This window comes from Pipistrellus kuhlii, unplaced genomic scaffold (genome assembly GCF_014108245.1).
Source record: "Pipistrellus kuhlii isolate mPipKuh1 unplaced genomic scaffold, mPipKuh1.p scaffold_m20_p_12, whole genome shotgun sequence".
Lineage (NCBI taxonomy): Eukaryota > Metazoa > Chordata > Mammalia > Chiroptera > Vespertilionidae > Pipistrellus > Pipistrellus kuhlii.
In genome coordinates, this window is record NW_023425427.1 from 25,370,121 (window position 1) to 25,394,596 (window position 24,476).

The 24,476-nt window shown below is 33.1% G+C and overlaps 1 protein-coding gene across 6 annotated transcripts in view; it reads right to left on the bottom strand.

Annotated features, from left to right (window-relative positions):
* The window catches only part of VPS13A (vacuolar protein sorting 13 homolog A), a 170,303-nt gene that overhangs the window by 6,823 nt on the left and 139,004 nt on the right, over positions 1-24,476 (bottom strand). For 2 of the 6 annotated variants that reach the window (XM_036433730.2, XM_045580099.1), the window contains exons 68-71: positions 22,537-22,651; positions 4,517-4,602; positions 3,621-3,744; positions 616-690 (exon numbers count right to left, since the gene is read on the bottom strand). In XM_036433730.2, coding sequence (XP_036289623.1) covers positions 616-690; positions 3,621-3,744; positions 4,517-4,602; positions 22,537-22,651 — 400 coding nt within the window. Of the gene's footprint in view, positions 1-615; positions 691-3,620; positions 3,745-4,516; positions 4,603-12,197; positions 12,260-15,024; positions 15,210-19,048; positions 20,015-20,280; positions 22,347-22,536; positions 22,652-24,476 lie in introns of those variants that run through there. The other 4 variants (XR_006741281.1, XR_006741282.1, XM_036433732.2 and 1 more) reach the window with 4 other exon arrangements.

Here is a 24,476-nt window from a genome sequence, read left to right on the forward strand (position 1 = left end):
GCAACTTAGTTTGATTAACTAGGTAGATAATCAGTCCGTAATCTTCCTTTCCTTGACAGTACACCTCCTTGTAACTGCCAAAACCCCTAAAATATGCACAAGGCTTTTCAGCTCACATCATTCATATTTTTCGGCAACTGAGGTTAAACGACTTCCCCAAGGTGCCACGGTCAAGAAGGATCAGAACCTGTAATCAGACCTGGATTTTCTGTCTGCAGGTTTGGCTCCTTCTGCTAGGTGCCAGGCTATAATAATTATTTTTAAATCACCATAGCTTCACAGAGGAGAAATCTACAGTGTGGGACATCCTTTCCTGCTGGAGCTGGTAGATTAGCATTAGAATGAAACTTACTTTGTTTGACTTCTTCACAAGTATTACAGTTAGGATTTAAAATCAGATGGTGCCATTTGACATAAAAAAACAAGTAGGCGTGTTGAATTCAATCTAATGAAAAGTAGCTTTGGGGAAATATTATCTAGTCACATATATTAAAATAGTCAAAGCAAAAGAATATAACTAAAAACAAACAAAACTTTTCTGCCTTAGAAACAGTCCAGCTTCTAGGACTATGAAAAGCAAAGCTGCTGTTTATGTAAAAGATCTGTTATATTTACCCTAGCATCCTCTGCGGTCTTGAAGTTAATTATTTTTCCAAACTCTTTGGCATGGAATACAGACTTCACCCGTTCCTATAAACAGAATAAGTGACTTCATTAAAAATGAAAAACCAGTTGTAGAAATATGATAAATGGCATGTAGTTTTAAAAATTGTTGCTTCAAGTATCCATTTTACACAAATCACACACCTTAAAAAAAGAAGTCAAGAATGGGAAATCAAGAAGAATCAAAGACAAATGGAAAAAAGAAAAGACTAAACATTAACACATCCATTATTCCTAAACCTAAGTTAAAAAGCCTTAGGTGTGATGTTATAGTTAAAGCTATAAAGGGTTAAAACAAAGGATGGGAAGGAGGTAAGTCTGGGAGAAGTGCCACTGTTCTTCCCCTCCAAAAAACTTTTAGATGATTCTTGATATCTGGCCATGGAATAATGATGATTTTAGCTGAAAAATAATATACACATATGTTTAAACATATGCAAACATATGTTTATGGGGTTGTGTGCATATTTGTATGTATCCATGTAACTTCTGGCATTTTGAAGCATTCATTGAATAAGAATGTAGCTAAGTCCAAGATCCTAAATGATAGTCTTCCAAATTTTGCACTCCTTCAGGACTTTTTTTTAAAAAAAAATATATATTTTTTATTTTTTTAAATATATTTTATTGATTTTTACACAGAGAGGAATTGAGAGGGATAGAGAGTTAGAAACGTCGATGAGAGAGATACATCGACCAGCTGCCTCTTGCACACCCCCCATTGGGGATGTGCCCGCAACCAAGGTACATGCCCTTGACCAGAATCGAATCCGGGACCTTTCAGTCTGCAGGCCGACGCTCTATCACTGAGCCAAACTGATTCGGCTCCTTCAGTATTCTCTTCAGTGTCTGTAGGGAGAACTGCCTCATGTACATACTAAACATTAGAGAGACAAAAAGAAGAAATGGAATTCTTGAGGAGGAGGGTGGTATTTACCGTTATTAACTAAGGGTCTGGTCATAGAAAAGGCAAGGTGGAGGTTTTTACTAGTCTAACAATTCCTATAAGTCATTCCAATAGCCATGCAAATATAGACTCCAAAAGAAGTCAGATTCTTTTGTTAAAAAAAGAAAGAAAAAAGAATGACTGCTAATACAATGTCTAATGCCTCAAGAATAGGTAGAAGGGAGGAGAAATCAAGGGGATAAGAAGTTTATTCTTGGAAAGAGATAAAAGAAAATATGGGGAAAAGCCAGGAAAGCAGTTTGGGCTAGAACAGAAGCTAACAGCCACTCTTCATTATTTCATAGGTGGCCACAGGGCCTTTCATTTTCTGAATGAATTGAGAGAAATTCTCAATGGGAAAATTTGGTCTAACATACCCCCAGAACTAATGTCTGGTCCACTCCCCGCACTCTCTGGACTGGGGGGTAAGACTAGAGAAATGCACTTCACTGGCTATGCATGGGGAAGGGCAGTTTTGCTCAGAGGCCAGCCCAGAAGACATCTGCTGCTGCTGCCTGCCTGCGCCCAGTGCCACTACCCCCTTAAGTACTTTCTGAATCTCCTCTGGGTAACCTTCTCACCTTCTTTCACACCAACACTTCAGACAGAGATGACCCTTCCTTCCTGGGATTGATTTGGGAAATAAGCCAGTGACCAAAGGTGCCCCAGTGTGAAGCTTTCATTCTGCTGAGCTGCCAGGAGAGAAGCCTGGAGCTCCCCTGGCCATCCTGCCATGAGAAGATAGCCAGCTCAAGATTGAAGCTGCCACTAAAGAAAGCAGAACCCAGAGATGAGGGTGGCTTAGGAAGGAGAGCAGGGGAGCAGGAAGGAGGAGCGGAAGGCAGGAAGAATACCGTATTTTTCGGACCATAAGACGCTCCGGACCATAAGACGCACCAGTTTTTAGAGAAGGGAAATGAAGAAAAAAAGATTCTGAAACAAATAGTGTCCTAAAATATTTTATGTGCATTAAAACCCAACATCACAGTCATAAACACATGTAATCAACCCTGTAAACAGCAGCATTTAGAACCATTTTAGAGCCGGGTAAGCACACAGAGACCACACAGAGCCGGGCAAGTAAAAAAAAATTTTTTTTAAAGTATATGTGTAGGCTATATTTGGACCATAAGACACAGGGACTTTTCCCCCCCACTTCTGGGGGGGAAAAAAGTGCGTCTTATGGTCCGAAAAATACGGTAATAATGATATCATTTAAGCATATCTAAGTTATGATATAAACTTAAGACTTTTCACTTTACATGAGTTAATTAAGTCTCTCAAAACAAAACTTACCTCGGTTGAGTAATAATATTTCCTAAAACAGTCAGTGCCAAAGTGGCCGTACACATACTTTGAGGCCAAATGCATTATTTTTTTTAATCACATATACATATTATATTACTATGCTTATATACTACTATATCCTACAATGCCTAGTGCAATAATTTCAATTTAGAATGGAGTCTCAATTGATTCATCAAATTACTAGAAATTCACTGTATTTTACACAATGCCAGGCACTGTGCTAGCTGCTGGAAATCAAAATAAAGGAAGAAATGGTCTCTGCTTTCAAGATTATGACTGAACTGGGATAGGAATCGGCTAAGAATATCTATAAAAAGAGAATGAACTATCAACTATCACCTGTTACTTTGCAAGTGTCCTTTTGTGAGATTTCCAAGGAAAACTATTCTCATGTCACTGCTAGGGATTTTGAGGTATGCAAATGATTTTCTCATTTTGGTGTCTTGGACAGCAGTGAGAGGGTAAGGTTATATTACTGAATATAAAATAAGAACATGGAAATGTTGTTGTCAATGTAATAGCATGCAATGTAGCATATTTCTTTTCTTTTCTTTAAACCTGCATAAAACAGCAGGTATAAAGGAAAGCCATAGGAAGACAAAGCAACATCTATAAAACAGAAGAAACTTACAAAAGTAAAGAGGACTATTTCAATGCACTAAGTTCAGTTCCAAGTTAAAAAAAAAAAATCTATTCAGAGTACCTTTGCTTCAATTCGCAATCTTCTTCCATGAACAATGAATGGCTCTTTGGTAAACTCATCAAAACTGTACTGCCACTCACATGTAAGCTGTCCAAATGTTCCTTTTGTTACAAACAATACCCCACTGGAAAAAAAAAATCACTTTGAAAATCATCACACTTATATCCAAAATATAATAATATCAGGATACACATTCTTTTCAAGTGCACACAGAACATTCACTGAGACTATATTCTGGGTCATAAAAAATCTTAATGAATTTAAAATAACTGAAATCTTATGAAGTTTGTTCTCAGATCATGATGAAATTAGAAACCAATTAACAGAAAAATAAGAATATTTTGAAATGCTTGAAATTAGGATACTTCTATATAATCCATGGGTCAAAGAATCTCAAATGAAATTTTAAAATATTTTTAACCCAATGAGAATGAAAATAGATCATAACCAAATTTGTGAGCTGCAGCTTAAGCAATATTAGTGGGAAATTTATAGCATAACATACTTATATTAGAAAAAATAAAATAGATATAAAGTCAAATATATAAGGTACTTTATAAGAAAAAAAAATTTATGCAGAACCTATTATCAACCAATATTTGATGAAACTTTCATGTCATTAATACATTAGAATAAACACTTTTATTACTCAAGTTCCATGTAATATGTTTACCAACCTACAAAAGAAAGAGGCTTTTAAAATTATTCTTGTTTTCCCTTATTTGGAGGGGAAAAATAAAGCAATGAAAATGCTTTCTATAATAACTCTATTTAATCCTCCCTTCAAAGGCTTTTCTTCCCCAATTCTCCCTTCTGGTTGAGACATCAATTACAGGTATAATCAGAGCTTTCTTTAAGTAACATATACATTAAAGAATTGAGCTAAAGAAATTTACCTTTTAGTTATCATTAACATATCTGTTTTATTGATCATGACATGGGTAAAATATTTGTATTTTGCAAATCTTCCATTTTCCATGACCTAGAAAAGTAAGAGAAAAATCAATAATTATTCCTATTGCAATGTAATAAATCCCTTATGATCTTCTAAAGCTATTTCTTAATGGGGTCAAGTAATTAGCAAATTTATACAATGAATATATCATCAGAAAATTGAATATTCACAAAATAATTGCTCCTACTTGTTTAAAAACACGCATGTGCAATGCTTTATTCAAGATTACTCAGTTGTAGCTATACCAAACTTTAATGCTGAATTTTTAAAAGAAGTCTTAATACCTTACAAATTCACTGAGATAGTAAGTTTACTATTAAACTATCACATTCATTTTATCTTGCGAACTATATTAGAATTTGATCACATCTATTACAAAAACACATGTAAACACACATATTTAAATATATGTATCACATAAATTACTATTAACTCTCATCTTGCCTCTTCCCTGGAATTTTCCTACCTGCCACACACACACACACACACACATATATATATAATATGTTTTTCTTTCTCAATCTCACTACTCATCTCTCTATATAAAAGGCTAATATGCCAAGTGTCCCTCTGACAGTTCAGCTGGTCACTATGATGTGCACTGACCACCAGAGGGCAGATGCTCAAAGCAGGAGCTGCTGGCCAGTTGCAAAGAAACAACACTGTGGAACTGGTGCTCTCGAAGAAACACTGGGCTTCCCCTGAGTGGGAGACAGGCCCCAACACTACCCAGAGTGACAGCTCACCAAATTGCAACCAATGCGTTGGCACAAAATGTGACCCACAGCCCAGCCCAGCCCAGAGCCAGGTAATGATGTCACATAGCAACACCCAGCTTCCTCTCCCTAGTGAGTAGCCTCCTTGGAGTTTCTTCAGCCCAGGAACATGACTTGCTTTATAGCCAAGTGCAAACATTTTAAACTTTAACCAAATGTTTGTGAAGCATTTTCATGTGCCTCATCTCATTTGATCCTCACAGAAGTCCTGGAGTAGGTAGATAAGAGACTAGATAGAATCCTATTTTCTTTTCATTAGCCAGAAAATAGAGATTTAGGAAGTTTAGAAACTTGACCCAACTGAAAAGTAAGAAATAGTGGATTTTGAAAATGACTTGGGTTTTCTCACTGCACAGAATATAGTCAAACATTGCTGCAGTTAAATATCTTGCCCTTCTCCCTGTGTGATCTATAATAACAATACTGCTGTATTGCTGACAATTACCTGAAAGAGAAGTTGGGGTGCTTCACTGGGCTGGAAAAAAGTTTAGCTAAATCAGAAAGCAGGTCTAATTAAATAAGTTTATTCTATATCTATAAAAGACTAAGTTGACTTGCGCATGCGCAATACATAGAAAGCTCTTGCTGGCAGCAATCGCATGTGTGTGTTTCAATCTGTCATTGTCAAACATGAATTTGATTGTCACTTCCATTATAGAGAAAGGCGAATAGCAACATTAAAGTATTTCTTTAAATAATTTTCTTTTGGTGTGCACAAATCTGTGCTCAAGGTCCACTAGTTAAAAAATAAGGAGCAGAGTATTTCTGGACAAACAGGGAACTCCAGGACTTAGTTAACCTATGTACTAGCCTTTAAGTTTATTTACAAGACTGATGAAACACTATCCATGACATTGTCAACAATCCTGTTAGAAAATTATGTTCCATGAGGCTATATATTTAAAAAACTAAAAGTATTTAGCCTAGAAGAAGGTAATGAGTGACTTCTTAATAATTTTGGTTGAGAAGCCTGATAGAATAGTTTTAATTTCTATTGGAGACAGAAGTAAAAACGACGACAAAAAAACACACAAACAAACAAAAAACCTAAACAACAACAATAAAAAACAATAATTAAAACATCAGGGTGAGGCATACAAATAAATTAAATGGAAAAATTTTCTAATTTTAAATTTTATAATATTGAGGAAAGAGCATCTTTACTATTTCTTGTGGTAGGCAGGACACATAAACACAAATTTCTTGCATTACAAATAAAAGAGGGACATAACCACAGATTCAGAATAAGAATTATTAGATCACAAATTATATAATTGAATTTGAAAACAGGTTGGTGTTGGTAGAAGTTATAAAATGACCAATAGGACTTTCTAAAATTCTATATACACAAATATAGAAATTTATGAAATCAAAATAGCATTTTAAGGTCCTGGGCAAAAACATGTATTATCAAATAAATGGTGTTTCAGGGTTAGGAATCCCTATGTCTCTCCATATACCAAATTAATTCCACATGGATCATTTATTTCAGCATATAAAGCAACCATATAGAGGTACTAAATAATAATATTTTAATAATCTTAAAGTGGGAACGGCTTAAATATAAAATACAAAGTCCCTAAAATTTAATGCAAAAGAATTCTTGAGTACATGAAAATTAAGTACTTCTAAATGGCAAAACAATAAGTAAATAAACAGAAATAAAATAACACAAAACCCCAAAAATGTTTGGAAAACATTTGTCAATACAGAATTATAGAGTCAATTACATACTAACATAGAGAATTCTAGGAATATGAATAAATCAATGTAAAAAATGAGTAAACTAATAGGAAAATGTGTAAAGTCTATTAACAGGTAGGTCAGCAAAATACAAAAAAAATGTGACCAATAAACAAGAAAAAATCTTCAACTAATTTCAAAATAAATAAATGTTAATCAATTAAATGCATTATTTGAGTTTCATTTTATGTAAAATTATCCCGAGATATACATATATAAATCTTCATGGCAAAATTGTGTTAAAAGCAAAAACCATAAATATCAATAAGGGACTATTTAGCTTTAACTGGTTTGGCTCAGTGGATGGAGTATTGGCCTGCACACTCAAGGGTCCCAGGTTTGATTCCGGTGAAGGGCATGTACCTTGGTTGCGGGCATATCAATGTTTCTAACTCTCTATGCCTCTCCCTTCCTCTCTGTTAAAAAAAAAAAAAAAAAAAAATCAATAAAATATGTTAAAAACAAAAAAACACAACAGTCAACATTTGCATTTGAGTTCCCTTTTAGACAACCTTCACATTATTTAAAAAAAATAAAAATAAAAATAAAGGACTATTTAAGTAAATTATAGTATAGCCATGTGATGGGACACTATGCAGTAAGGAGCAAGAAAAAGGTAGATGTGTGTACAGATATAGAAAAATATGCGATTTTGTGGAAATACTGAGAATGAATGGGGGGCGAAGAGAAACAGAAACACATACATGTATACTTATTTATATGTGCACAGAAAATTTCTGGAGGGTTGGTAGTAACACATCAATCTGCTCATTGCACTTATCTCTGAGCTTCCAAAGAATAATAGTGGAGGTGGAAATGAAGCTTTATTTTTTACTTTATATCCTTTTGTTTCAGTTTAGAGGTAGTTGAAAAGAAATTAGCTTAGAAGTAGTTACTTTCTTTTGTCTTATATAGCCAAGTTTTAAAAGAATACAAATGTTGATCTCAATATCAACTGCTACTAGGAGTCAAGAGTCTATATATCCCTATTTTAATAAAAATAATGTTATTTCATGAACAAATTTTAAAAATTAGCTAAGTTGCTAAATCTTCTTGCTATAATAATGTGTATTCATATAGCAATTCAATAAAAAGATTTCAAACTTTTAAAAAAAGAATCTGTATACCTCATTAAAAGATCTAAACCTTTAAATCAATTAAAAGCTATGGTTCAACTCTGACCTCAGTACCTAGCTTCTAATTTTTTTAAAATTCTTTATTGTTTAAAGTATTACAAGAGTCTCCTTTTTCCTCCATTGACCTCTCCCTGGCCGCTCCCACTCACCAGCACATGCTCTTACCCCGCTACTGGTTATGCTCATAGGCATGCATCTAAGTCCTTTGGTTGATCTATTTCAACACTAGACACCTGATGCACAAAATTCATGCACTTGGCGATTCCATCAGCCCTGCCTGCACCCTCTCACAGACGGGCACCCTTTGGGGATGTCCGACTGATAGCTTAGGCCCACTCCCTGCCTAAGCTGGTAGTTGGACATCCTTAGCGCTGTTATGGATGTCCTAATACCACCACTGTGCTCGCTAGTCATGAGCTGGGCTCAGGGCTTCTGGCTGAGCTGGGCTCCCCCTATGGGAGTGCACTGACCACCAGGAGCAGCTCTTGCATTGAGCATCTGCTTCCTGGTGGTCAGTGCGTGTCATAGCGACCGGTCAGTCTGCCATTCGGTCAACTTGTATATTAGCCTCTTACATAGGACTGTGTTAAGTTTCGGCAATGCAGTTGAGCCTGACTCACATCACTTTCCACTTTTCAGACCCAATGTAAATAAACTCTAACCTGAGCATACTATATGCAATTAAACCAATTTAAATAGTCACAATAGCATCTAGTATAAATAAAAATTATAAAGTCCAAAAAAGTCATTCATGCGATGTTTTTCTGGAGTTCATAAAAAAATTGAGCTACTACACTTGAAAAACAAATTGACATTAAAATCCATTCTACTCTGAAACATAAAATGAACTGTATTCTTTGTTATTAAAATGGATATATAGGTGTTCAAAAATGTATAGACACTGTAATAGCTGGTAGTTCAATTTTGAAAATGAAATGTATTTTAATAAACACTGCTGTTATTCAAAGTATGTGTATACATTTTTTGGGACACCCTATATTTGAATAAATGTCATAGGTAACTCTTTATATAGCAAAATTTTGCTGGTAAGTCTCCATTACAAATATGTGAATATGAAATAAGAACAGCACTATGAGCAGAAGATAGAACTTCAGAACTAAATCCCATAGAAAGATGAGAGTATGGCCCCTTTTGCTGTAGAGTCTACAAATATCATCCTTTGGTAACAATTTCCTGACTTCGTAAATTCCTTGCATATGAGGCTTTATAATTTTTAGAACATCATTATATACTACTTTATGGTGGGAAAACAGCAGAATTTTAGACCTGAAGGAATATTATTGTACATCCAAACCAATCTTTTACTTTTAGAAATCAAGGATCAGATGAGTATCTTATTCATCTAATCTTTACAACAATCTTGTGTAGTTTGTAGAGTTAAGTGACTTGATTGGGGTCATAATGTCAGTTGCAAAAGTGGGCTCAGAGAAGTGGTTCCTTTATTTCTAATTCCAGTGTTTTCACTGTATCATGATGTCTTCTCTTATGCTGTCAGTCATGTTTTCCCATGGTACCTCAAAAATACCTTCAATATTTCTGGGTACAGGGTGTTGCAGAAGCAGACTGCTAAAGCCACTTAGGCTGCCTGTTTTTTGTTTGTTTTATGTTAACAGGGTCCAAACAGCTTAGTGTTAATATACTACCTTTCTCCGTCCCAAACAGATGTTATGTAAGAATTTTACTACTAAAAATAATTTGTGATACCCTTTAAAACAAATGAACTAGCAAAACTCGGGCTAGAAATCACTATGTAGAGCCTTTGCATAAAAACCAAGATTTGGCTAAACTACCATATGATTTGGCTGAAGTACTAGCCAGTACTTTAGATATGTTAGCCTCATTTAACATGCTATAATGTTAAAGGAAAAACATTTTTTTTTCCTAATTCATAAAAATACATATAAATTACCTATCATTGTTTAAGAATCTTCTTAAATAAACAGAGAAACACAAAGGTAACTGCATTCATTACATATAACTGACAGAATCTGTAGATAACAATTCAAATGTCTGGTTACTGCTTAAAGAATCCCTTGTTTTGCATTAGAAAATATGTATATGTAAACCTTAGGTTTATTAGATATAAATACATCCAAACCAAATTGATCACAAACTTTGAAATGCACACCAAGTAGGAACTTGAAAGATGGTAGTGTCAGGTTTATCCTCTGCTAATATATGTACTTCCTATCAGGTATACCCCCATACTTGAGAAAGAGAACACAAGCTAGAAAGTAACTCTCAAATCAAACAAACACTATGAAAACAAAAATATTTCTGGAAAACACAAAGTACAATATGAATAGATAGGTATTAGGAACAAACCACTAACATGAAAGGTTTAAAATTCCAAACAATATCAAGTTGTCCCTCAGTAACCACAAAGATTAGTTCTAGGACAAGGTGATCAGATTTTAACATTGGTAAAGCAGGACACCATTGACCGGAAGGGGCGGGGGGCACGAGCAGGCTCTTGATTAAAAATTTGGCACTAGACTTTTTGCCGCCACTATAAAATATAAATAATACGAGTACTGTCTGCTAAATTCAAGAAAATTTATGTATTTATGAAATAAATAACTTACCTAAAGTATCTGAATAGCTGATTTGTAATGACATCACTTGTTTAACTAGCTTACTAGCACACAGTACGATGTGTATCATCTGAGAGACAGTTACAAAATATTTTCGTCGTTGCCAATCCCAAAAAATGTCATTGTTTATTAAGTCCAAACAATGGTGGTCGAATTCTAACAACTGATCAATGCGAACTTTGATAAGCAGTTCTCAATAATCAGTTCTTAACAATTATTTGTTATTATTAAAGTTTAACATTATAAAATTAACAAAAATAATATAAAACTCATATCCTGGCTAAATAGCCACATGACTGCCGAAAACCGAATATTCCCTTCCTGTTCTCCCGCCGTTCCCTAACTTGTCGTGCATTCTTTCCAAAAATCAGGACTTTTTAAAAATGCCGCAGGACGCGGGCTTGGTGGAACCACCAGATATGAAGGTGCTAATATTCAGGAGATTATGGATAAAGAGAAAAGGTTAGGGATAGATTATACCAAAATATTAAACTTACTTTTAAAAAAACAACAGAGTTCAGGCAGGTAATTATAAATTAAAATAGTAAATGCTACAATGTCTTAATGTTTGAGAAGTAGACTTGTTCAAGACAATCTTTAGAGAAAAATATAATCAATAAGTATAACTTTCTTAGAGTTATGTGATTAAAGGTAATCGATAAAAATGGCTTACTAACTCACTTCAAATGTGAAAGACTTTGAGGACCATAGCCAGGAAAACAGGCATTCTACCAAGCTCCATGATCAACTAGTAGAAATCTATTGCCTCAAAGCTCAATGATTTCAATATTTATAATAGAATAAATGTAAACAAGAGTGAAAAGTGATACTTAGCTTATTCCATGAAACAAGTTGGTTAAAAACAACAACAAACAAATCTCATTGATTCTCATCAAATCTGAAGAGGAATTACTCCCCCAGACCTTTGTCTCTTCCCATGCTAATGAGCTATTTCATTTGGCAACCAAACTATAATCTGTATGGATACTTAGGACAGAAAAGCTGAGCACAATTATGTGACATAAAATAAATGATTCCTTAACAAATGTGAACTGTCATCAACTAGTCAACTAAAGACAGTCTGGAGAAAGGGGAGAATTATGTTCATGACATAATTACATGCACTGACAATAATAAACCATTAATTAACCTACCTAATACATTTTAGAAAAAGGGCCAAGAGGTGAGTTAGAAATAATAATGTATGTGAATAGTTACAAGAGTCTTTCTAATGAACCTCTATGAGCATCATTTATGACACATGATACTAAATATACTTGAAAACAATATTTCTTTTAAAATACTATATAACTCAGAAAAGTCCAAGTAACTGAGTTTTTGAAATTTTATTATTATTGTTAATCAATTAGTGTGTGAAGTTGTCCTGGTATTTTAACTAAAGTATCCTGTTAACCTTTAAAGGAAAAAGAAGGATAATATTTACATTACTTTTATCTTGATGAAGAGGAGACAAATGAGGAATAAAGAATTATACAATGATGACTAAGAATTAGCATCAACTGGGATTCATTGGGAATAACAAAAATAAACAAGTTCTTATTAGACATTGTATTAATAATTATATAGATTACTTCATTTGTTTTAATTTCAGCACCACCACCAACATACTCTTATCTTGGTGTTATGTATCTCAACATCAAGAGACTGTAATTAACTCTATTTTACTGTCTGGAAACAGGTCAGACAAGCATAATAAAACATTAAGCTAATAAAAGAAAAGATTGAAATTGAACTCAAATTTACTTGGTTCCAGAATCTAGGCCCTGAGCCATAGGTTATTGCTGCAACTTAGAAAATTTTACTGTCAAGATGAGCACAGAAGAAATTAATATGTTCCAGTAGATGCAGTGGGATTACATTTTTACAACTCATTGGAATATGGGTTCAAATATCCCATGAGCTGTATCTTGTCTCTTGCAATGCTTCATTTTCATTTAATATGTAGAAATCCCTATTTCTCTTTTGAAGATTGGGCATATCTTATGTGTCTTTTGATTCCTACAGTTCCTCAAAGCCTTACATGTAGTAACTAATCAACAAATGGAAATGAGACTGTGAAGATCCAACATTACAGGGTTGGACCCTTAACATGGCATGTGTTATATTCCCAGTCACCAGAATTATACAGCTCATTATGATTATAATCTCATGAGACAAGCAGAAATCTTGACTACTCTCTTTAGGACTGTAATCTTAAGATCTAGAAGAGTGGCTAATACATCACTAACAGGAGCTTAACAAATACTTGTATTTAAAAAATACACAGCATAAAATTTTTTCTTATACTCATATAATCTGTTCTACCAAATCATCCAGTGAAAATGCAATTATACATATATAATTATAAATTTACTCTATTGGCAATTTTAAAATTTCAAGTAGCCTGGCAATTTATTTCAGAAAGATTAACTTTACATGAAATATCCACTCACTTATTCTTGTATTCCAATGCTGCAGATTCATGAGATCTCTTTTAAAATACCTACCTAGACCCGAAGTACCACAAAATATCTAAATGTACCTAAATTTCTCCACTTTGGTTCTTATATGTGTCTTTTAAGTGTCAAAAGTTCATTAGCGTCATCATCAATAGTAACCAGGACTGCGATTTCATTTAGGTTTAAAACTAAAGAATCTTAACTGACAAAGCATACAGGGTGCTTCCTTTCATAGGTAACATTAAATTTTGTTTTTAGATGAAAGAGGATTCTAATTTTGTATGAAAATAAAATGTTTTAAGTTGACATAAGAAAAACCTTTTATTATAAGATTTGAGGCCCAGTGCATGAATTCATGCACGGGAGGGAGAAGGGTGGACTGTGGGTGGTTGGCTGGTTGCAGAAGGTTGGCTGTGGGAGTGCACTGACCACCAGGGGGCAGCTCCTGTGTTGAGTATCTGCCCCCTGGTGGTGAGTGCATGTCATAGTGACTGGTCTACTGGTTCCGGTTTTAAAAGTCATTTGTCCAATAAGCAGATATTTGGCCAATAAAAAAATAACCTTTTCATACTTTCACTATAATAGTATTGTTAGAAAAAATCTGAATTAGTTTTACTTAATCTCAATTTATACTAAGAATCTCTGTGCTGTCTAAAGAAACCAGGGAAAGTTATAAGATAGAAAGTTCAACACATTAGTAGTGAAGTCATGTGTTGAGTCTCCGGTTACAATTTAGCACCTTTGGTTAAATAAAGGTTAAAACTAATACTAATTCAATACTAATACCTACTGCAGAGTTCAAGCTCTACTTGCACATCCTCAATATGAAGAAAGACTCAAGTTGAATCTACTTGAACTTAATATTTCAAATTTCTTTTAAAGTTAAAAGTGTTAATTTTTTATCTCAATAGTATTTAACCTTAATATATTTAAGAAATGCAATGATCATAAACTTTTGAAAAAGAACTAGGAATCAAATGAGTCTCATTCAAGTTACTGAATTAAAAAAGAGAATTAAAAAAATAATTTTACACTTGAGACAAAGAAAAACTGGAACCTCCCTTAAGTGGAACCATTGCTTCTAGAAAAAGACATGATTTCAAAGTCTTTTTAAAAAATATGTTTTAGAAAAAGTATACATATATGTTTTTATCAATTTGAGAGAGGAAAGGAGAAGAGACAGAAACATCAATGATGAAAATCATTCATCAGCTGCTTCCTATACGTCCTCTAGAGGGGATTAAGCCCACAAGCCAGACATGTACTCTGACCAGGAATCAAATTGTGACCTCTTGATTCATGGATCAACCCTTAACCACTGAGCAATACTAGCCAAACCATCATTTCAAAGTCTTATTCAAAAAGTATTTTAATATAATACTGGAAAGTTCAGTGGTCAAAATAAAGTTCATGGGACTTACTACTAAATATTCAAAATAATGGGCCTCCAAAAATGATGTGTCAAAGACTCTCCAAGAGATTTCTGCCAAATGAATAAGTGAGGTAACAGAATTGTACCCAAGTTGGATAAGGAATCTCTATTCCCCCATGTGATCTGTTTTATTGGAGATGCTAAAACTTTAACATGCCTGGACAACAGAATTTGGCTCTCTTCAGTTTTTCTCATCCCATTCAGAAGTATACTTCTGCAGAGGAAGAGTTCCAAAATGAAGAATGAAGTCCAATATGTCTTTGTGTCTCCTAGTTCTTGTGCACTTACTCAAAATCTCAGATGAAGCCAGGAAGACACTCTGGTGATCTGACTGCCTATGGTAAGCCCTTTTCCCAGATCAGTTGTAATTCTCCTCCAGAAGTAAAAAGGGAAAGACCTCGTTGGCTGAAGGTAGTTATCGTCCAACTGCTACTAAGGCAGTGTTTGAAGCTAATTATAAACATCTGTCATTTCTGAAAGAAAAGAAATATACAACAAACAAAAACAGCCTCCCTTCTGTAACAACTTACATCATAGCAACTGATATATTTCTCAGGGATGTCAGAGATTCAAAGACAACATAGATCAAATTTTTAAATATCTAAAATGGTTAAGAATATACTATTCCCACAGGACAACCCAGCTGATAATACTCATCCACAATGAAGGAAGAACACAAGGGTCGTTCTTCGCGTGTGCACACACACACACACACACACACACACACACACACGCACACACACACACACACTTATGGGCTAGAATTTTTTTAAAGGTATAAAAATATTTCTGGCTATTTGTGTATTCTGAAAATAAAAACCAGGTTTTCCATATTAGAGATAACTCTATAAATGGGTCACTTTAAAAATCTGTACAAATTAATAATTGTTTAAAAATTTACAATAAAATATATATAATAGACATTTATATATTTGGATCAGAATCACATGAATAAACAACTTTAAAATGAAATAAGCCACCAATGGTGGGGAGACTGGATAACATTTTTCTTTAACAATGTAGAAAATAATTTAATATTTTAAAATTTTGATATCTCCTGTAAAATACTAGAATTGTATATTGTGAATAGTATTAGCTGATTATTAAGATGAATTTAACTTTATCATGAATTATGGGTCTCTAAATTTTTAACTTAATAGAAACCCCAAGATTTATTGAATATATTCAGAAAATCTTTGTAGACATGTAGTTAGCAGGTTATTTATAAACTAGAGGCCCAATGCATGAAATTTATGCAAGGGGCTCGGCCCTCGCAGCTGTGGCATCATCTGAAGGTTGTCCAGAAGGATGTCCAGAAAGTCATTGGGCTGTGCTGTCTAGTTAGCATATTATGCTTTTATCATTATAGATAATTTATGGTAGAAAAACAGCATGCCTAATTAAGAAGGGCACACTAAGCTAAATCTCTGTTTTTAAGCACAAATAACGATTAAAATATTTTGAATGCTCAAATATTTAAGCAGCTCTAAGGTACAAAGGAATGGCATAATGCAATTTAGTAGCTATATGTTACCATTTACTGCTTAGAATATGTATATGCAATGAAAAAGATTACATTAAAAACTAATTTTGCAACATAATTAAATATTTATTTTAAACCTGATATTTGAAAGAACACAGCTACAATATATATGGGTTGATATGAAATAACTGGAAATAAATTTACAGTGATTGAGAAATAATTATGGACATGAAAATGGTCTATCATATTAAAACAAACCACGAACAATTACATCTGACAATCATGAGGTATCCTAATTACCTCCCTAACACAGAAATATTTGAAATCATGTGTTTTACTTTTATTACTCAAGACTTTCTATAATGTTTTATATAGCACTGCTTGTACTTACTGTGCTTCACGAACTCAAACATTTGTCTGTTGAAATTAAAGATTAATGATCTAAATATTTTTTAAAGTATGTTTTTATTGAATTCAGAGAGAGGGAGGGAGAGAGATAGAAACATTAATGATGAGAGGGAAACATTGATTGGCTGCCTCCTGTACACTCCTTACTGGGGGATTGAGCCTGCAACCCAGGCATATATCCTTACTGGGATTTGAACCAGGATCTCCTGGTGCATGGGTCGATACTCAACCACTGAGACATCCTGGCTGGACTGACCTAATATTTTTATTTTTTTATTATTATTTTTAAAAAATATATTTTATTGATTTTTCACAGAGAGGAAGAGAGAGGGATAGAGAGTTAGAAACATCGATGAGAGAGAAACATCGATCAGCTGCCTCTTGCACACCCCCTACTGGGGATGTGCCCACAACCAAGGTACATACCCCTGATTGGAATCGAACCCAGGACCCTTCAGTCCGCAGGCCGTTGCTCTATCGACTGAGCCAAAGCAGTCTCAGCTGACCTAATATTTTTAATGATTTCCATGTATCCCAAAGGTACAGGGAAATAATAATAAATAAAACTGACATTCTTTTATATATGTATTCCTATGTTTGATGCAGTTTTATTTACAATAGTTAAGATATGGAAGCAACCCAAATTCATCAATAGACGAATGGATAAAAAAGTTGTGTACATATATACAATTAACTATTTCTCAGCTATAAAAAGGATGAAATCTTACCATTTGCAACAGTGTGGATGAGCCTAGAGAGTATTATGCTAAGTGAAACAAGACAGCCAGAGAAAGACAAATACCATGAATCCACTTATATGTGGAATCTAAAGAACAAAATAAACAAAATAGAAACAGACTCATAAAGAAAACAGAACGGTGGTTGCCAGAGGGGATGGTAGTTGGGGGCTGGGTGAAAAAGGTGAAGGGACGAGTACAAAATGCAGTTAAAAAAGTCGTAAGGATGTAAAGTACAGCATAGAGAACATAATCAATAATCCTATCTAATAAAAGAGTAATATGCAGATTAACCATCACTCCATCACAAAGATGGTGGCGCCCAGTTCTCTCATCCCCACCAGAGTCCTCTAGTCCCAGTGGGGTGGCTGCTGAAAGCAGGCAGTAAGAGTGTACGGTGCCCAGCCTCGGATGGGCCTCTGGGCTGTGGAGAGCCTCTGGGCAGCAGGTTCAGAGCAGCCAGGCCCTGTAGAGAGCTACTGGTGCCCAAATTTGTGCACAGGGTTACTAGTATTGTAATAGCTGTGTATAATGCTAGGTGGGTACTGGAAATATTGAGGGGAATACTTTGTAAAGTATATGATTATCTAACCACTATACTATACATCTGAAACTAATACAAAATAATATTAAATGTAAACTATAATAAAAAAATAATATTCTTTTCATATTCCCATCATAAGTATTTTGTGATCTAAATGAATACTCTGTGTATCTTATGAATACTCTGTGTATCTAAATGAATACTCTGTGTATCTTAATATTTAGACCCCATAGTATCTTTAGTATTTTGGGCCTATAAATTATAAAGTTGCAAATAAATATATAAAATAAAAAACAAAGGCCTGAAGGAGCAGTCATAAAAGGTACTCAAATAACATTTGAGATGGTTGTTTCTAGTCATCCTCCCATCAATACAGAAAAGAATAATGTAAAATTTCACCACAGGGTTTCTATCTGACAAACCAGTATAGTAGCTACTATTGCAGTCATCCATCTTAAGTGTACATGACCTTTGGATAGAAATACAATAGCAAATACATCATGTTGAACATTGACATCCTAGTGACTATTTTATTGGACACTATTTTCACATTCAATTATTAAAAAAAAAAAAAGAAGATTACTTTGATGAAAACAATTAAATTCTTTGTTATTCACATATTTCTTAGTCCTAGTAAACATGATCTTGGTATCTATTTAATTTGAATGAAAGCTAGGCAGGTAGTAATTCAAAAGAGCTCCTTTTCTCTAAGCTCAATGTTGGAAATTTTAAATTTTTATAAAAACTTTCTAAGAAATAGAAAACAGTGATTTACAGAAAATCCTGATAAACTTAAGAGTTAGAAAATACTCAGGCATCATTGGCTGAATCAAGCCCAAAGTTGAATAATTACGGTAAGAATTTACTGCAATTTAATGCAAGTCCATTATGAACAAAGTGCTTAGCATGAATCAAAGTAAATGTTCCTTTGTTGAACCAAAAGCACTGCAGTCATTAGGGATTAAACATTCTACTATTAGTCATTCACTTTTTAGAGGATTTAAAAAATAATAATACATTTTATATTCTAGGGAAACAGGACAAGACACTTTCACTAAGTTGAAATTACCAAAAAAAATAAAAAATAAAAAAATAAGAAGAAAAAAAGAAAAAGAAAACCAACCATCCCTCAATACACAAAACATAAAACATTTGCTCACAGGGACATAGATAACATTTTCCCAATATTATCAAGAAAAAATTATGCTCACTATAAAAATACTTCTATGTCCTGAATTAATTTGTATCATTTTATAATAGGGATAAAGCATATAAATATGTAAGTTAATAAGTAAATATAATGACCATAAACCCAAGTGCTATGTTCATTGTTTCACTATATATTATATATATATAAATGAAATAAAAAGTAAACCAAAGAAAACTTTTTTCATTCTCCAACTATAAATTATCACTTTCGTGATAAATCATAAATGTTCCTTATAATAGCAGTCCAAACTATATGGATTTTGGAATAGAATAACAAATTCATATTGCTTCAAGTTATATGTTTATTATTATTTTAAAATTCTGACAAAAATACTTTTAAAATGCTAAATAAATATAAATTTTGACTAGCTATTAGGTTTTTCTGTCTTCCTTTTTCTTTCTTCCTTTTCTTTCTTCCTTTTTTCACAATGGCATTATACAACAACCCAAAACATATACAAAGAACATTAAAAACAGCATTTTGCTAACAGAAATTTAAAGTAAGATAAAACTAGTTAACATTAACAAAAATTTTGAGTCTAACTAAATCTTAAAGACAAACTGTATTACAAAACTACAAAATATATACAAACAAAATATATAGTATGCCCTACTTTGGATGTATAATACATTTTTCTGTGCTTAAATAACGAGATTACTTTGCTTTTTGAAACTGGGTAGAGAAAAATGTTTTGAAAAGAAAAAAATATTTTAACTTGTTAAAAATGAGCATATGGGTATTATGACAGTAGTCATACAAAACATGCTAATGAAACTTTGAAATAAAATTAACATATTAATTTTAACATTTGAGATCTAATTTACATCATCATCATCATCATCATCATCTCTACTGCTACTGTGAGTCATAATCCATTCCCTGTAGACCTGAATTTTCTGTAAGCATGGTAAAGGAAAAAAGAAGCACAATGGTTAGTTAAGTATGACAAATTCCTTGGAAGACATGCAAACTTATGAAATGTTCAAGGAATCAAAATAATTTTGAAGCAGACACCAGCTCTGAGTAGGACAGTAATTATGGATATAATATTCCACATAGACGAAGACTAAACTCTACTGGTTGCTACATTTAAAATTGTTTGGTGATATCAATAAGGTAGTCTGGGGATACATTGAAGTTTTTCTATTTCTCTAGTAGGCAACTTCAACTTACTCTTAGGAAGCACTATAATAATGTACTACTTTCCAGATAGGTACATAACAAAAGGGGGGTTTTTAGATATTTAATTATTATACAGGGGCATATAGAATTTGTGAACACAGAGCACTATTTTTAAAAAATTAGAAAATAAAAGGAGAAATATGTAAATATGTGATAGTATTAAAATTTTTCTAAATGCACCACTGTTAAATAGATTAGATCTAAGCTGAGGAGATTTTAAATCCTGTTCCTATAACATCCAATTCTTTACCACAGTATTTATATATTTTAAAGTGTTAATGAATCATACAGTAGAGTTTTGATTCAAAGAAGCACTATTACCACCAAAGCAATAACCCAGTTCTTACACTTATTAAGAGAATAATGCTAACTGCAAACATCCTAAGGCATCTTGTGAATTCCTAAAGGTATTCCAGCTATATATATTCAACTGTTCTTGTTGAAAAACAAGTAATGGCTGGCAAGGATTGTGAGCTTTTAGACCTTTAAATAGCTCTTTTGGCGAATAATGGCAAGACTGGCCTACTAAAAATAATATATATAGTTAAAAATATAGTCAAAGTAACAACCTTGAATCCCAAGGTTTAAAGCTCTATAAAACCAGGAAGGTGTAGAATAAATTTACTTGTCAGTGAAATCAACTTATCAATCACAAGAAATGTTTGGTATCTCATGGCTTTCTTATGTATTATAATCTATTTTTCTAATAATGTCAATGCATTTCTAAACTCTCATCATTCATCTTTATTTCCTAATAAGTTTATTAAAATAGTGTCTCAAATACTTTTAGTTTTTTAAAGATGATTTGATAACTAATCCGTCTACTAAAATGTTAGTAACTTGTTATTGTGTTCTAAAAAGAGAAGGCAGATAATAAGTAGAAATATATGTTTCAAATGTATAAACCAGAGGTTAGTTCTGCAACATTCCCATCCAACATTTCTTCTAAAGGCTAAACTGACACTGCAGAGACTGTACAAAATGCCCCTGAGAGCACAGTCTCTCACTTGATTGCCAGTTCCATCCCAATATGATATTATTTTGATGCTTTAAAAACATTTTAAACACAATGTAAAATCACTTCACTAAATATCACACATTAATTCAATGGTTATGTTTTAGTACATTAGATGAAAGCACATTTTATGCAAAAATTACATACTTTGCATGTAGTGAGCAAAATATTAAAGTTTTAAATCTTACCCTAATCACTTTAAACTTGACAGTATTTAAAATTTCAGGGTTTTATAAAGGAAGAATTATATTCCCATAGTTCATTATTACCTTGAATATTTGCAAGTCTATACAACATAATGACTCTGTTTTCAAAAAATAATTTATTTTAGTATTTCACATCTAACCCAAACTACTTTTAAATTGGTATAATTTTTAAGGTATATATTACCTACACTACAATCCAGATTTTTAAGAAGTCCAACTTACTAGTAAGAAAATTATGTAACAGATAAAATATTCTACCTCCGAACTGTCTATTTTCCAAAAGCTACTTTTCTTTACTAAAAGATGTTGGCTTTTTTATGAACTACTTATCAAATTCCAAAAGATTTTAAATGGATGACACAAGCAGAAAGCAAAAAGGGTGTTTTGGCCACTTGAGCATCTATAAAAGAAAAGCACAAGAACCTAAGAATTTGAATAGCAATGGTCCTGATTTTTTCCCTACCCATGCCTAACTGGACAGGAGAATTATATCTGGTATAAAAGCACCTATTGGTTTGATAAAGAGAAGGAAGTACCCTAAACAGAAATGGTTCTATTGGCTAAAAAATACCACCAACTATGAAGGTATATATGCACAATAGTTTTCAACAAATCTAGCAAATCCAGCACAGAACTACAATATTCTATAAAAAGATCAGATTCACTAAAAATCCTATACAAAAGTTACCAATACAAAAGCCTTTCTTTGTTTTCAAAACACTGAAACAGCTGTACGTAGTTTGTAAATTTTAAGACTAAAATCTAGTCTTAGCTTTCAGTTGCAAAGTCATGCATTAACTGTTTTCACATCAAACTTTTTGATGCCTGTAAAAAAGAAAAAAAGATCTCATAGTAAATAAATGTACAATAAAATCTAGGTAAAATAAGGAGATTATAAATGGAATTAAGCAAAACATAGAAGCTCAAATAATCTAACATATGTTTGAAGCATTAAATATAGTTACTTTTAATAAAGCTAAATTAATCTTAACTTATAAGATACTTCTTCACCCACCTGCAACATTTGATTTCCAGTACCATCCCTCAACCTGTAAGGTCTGATAACTCCATCTTCATTAAAGAACCGAGGGGGTCGCAAACTCTCCACTTCATCAGAAGTCTCTGTAGCCCTAGAGGAAAAAAGTATAACTTGGCTTTAAAAATATTCAAAAGTTGTCCTTGGCTGGTGTGCTCAGTGGTTACAGCACCAAAACATTGTGGATTCGATTCCTAATCAATGACACAGACATGGGCCTGGATCCCTGGCCTCAGCTGGGGCACTTGCAAGAGGCAATCAATGGATGTGTTTCTCTCACACTGGTGTTTCTCTTCCCTCCTCCCCCACTTCCCTTCAACTCTCTCTAAAAATAATGGGAAAATATCCTCAGGTGAGGATTAAAAAAAAACAAAACGTTTTTCCCCCCAAAATTCATCATCTTTAAAATGGAATTAAAAAGAATCTTCTTTTGGATAAAATAAGAGTATGATACTTCTCTTTTAAATTTTATCTTTATGACACTAATAATGCAAGTTCTCTAGAAAAATGTAGTACTATGAGTAAGTTTGGTTATAGCATCTTTTGAACTTTCTTTGTAGATCAGAGAATCAGCAAATATGAGTATTGCTGTTTCTTTTCCATTTAAAGACCTTTAAATTATTTTTCTTTTCCTGTGATACTACTTAGTTCTTCCAGTACAATGCTAAATATAAGAGAGGATTTCAGGCATCCTTTCTCATTCCTAAAAGAATGAGGAAAGAATGTAAGAGTTCTCCATGAATTACAGATATTAGCAACATTTTTTTCTGTAAGAATTTTTTTTTCCTGATCATTGTTATGATCATATGGTTTATTTTCTTCAATATAAATACTAAAAATCACATTAAATGGTTTTCTAAATAACTTCACATCCTTCACATATCTTCTTGGGCTTGATATGTATTATTTGAAACACATATATGCATTGCTAAATTTGCTATTGTAATATTTTATTTAACATTTTGACTATATGAACTTATATGAGAATGGTCCATGAATTGTTCATTCATTCAGCAAATATTCACACAATCAATAAAAATTAATTTATTATATAAACATACCTTACCACACAATGTGTCTACATGTATAGACACATATATATGGATAGTATCTAAAGTTAAAAGCAGAGTTTGGCAGAATGTATAAAATATGATCCACACATTGGCAGATAAAAAATGATAAAAAATGGATAAAATACGATCCACACACTGCTCATAAGAGAATTACTTTAAAGACACAAATAAATTAAAAGTAAAACAATGTAAAAAGATATGCTACATAAACAGTAACCAAAAGAGAACTGGAATGGTTATACTAAGATTTAGACACAAAGAAGGACTTTTTATGAAGAAAGGGTAAATACATAAAAAAGATTAAAAAGTTACAAACATATAAGTACTTAACAAAAGAGCCCCTAAATAAACAAAGCAAAAACTGACAGAACTGAAAAGAGAAAAAACAATTCACAATAACACTTACTTTAATATCAAATTTTCAATAGTGGATACCAAATAGAAGACCATCAAGGAAATAGAAGACTTGTACGAATTCTATAACCCACTTGGCCTAACAAACATTTGTAGAAATCTCAATCCAATAACAGCAAATTACATATTCTTCTTTTTAAAAAAAAATATATTTTATTGATTTTACACAGAGAGGAATTGAGAGGGATAGAGAGTTAGAAACGTCGATGAGAGAGAAACAATGACCAGCTGCCTCCTGCACACCCCCCACTGGGGATGTGTCCGCAACCAATGTACATGCCCTTGACCGGAATCGAACCTGGGACCCTTCAGTCCCCAGGCCGACGCTCTTCCACTGAGCCAAACCGGCTTCGGCTACATATTCTTCTTAAGTGCACATGAAACATTTTTCAGGACTGATTATATGTCAGGCCATAAAATATGTCTCAATAA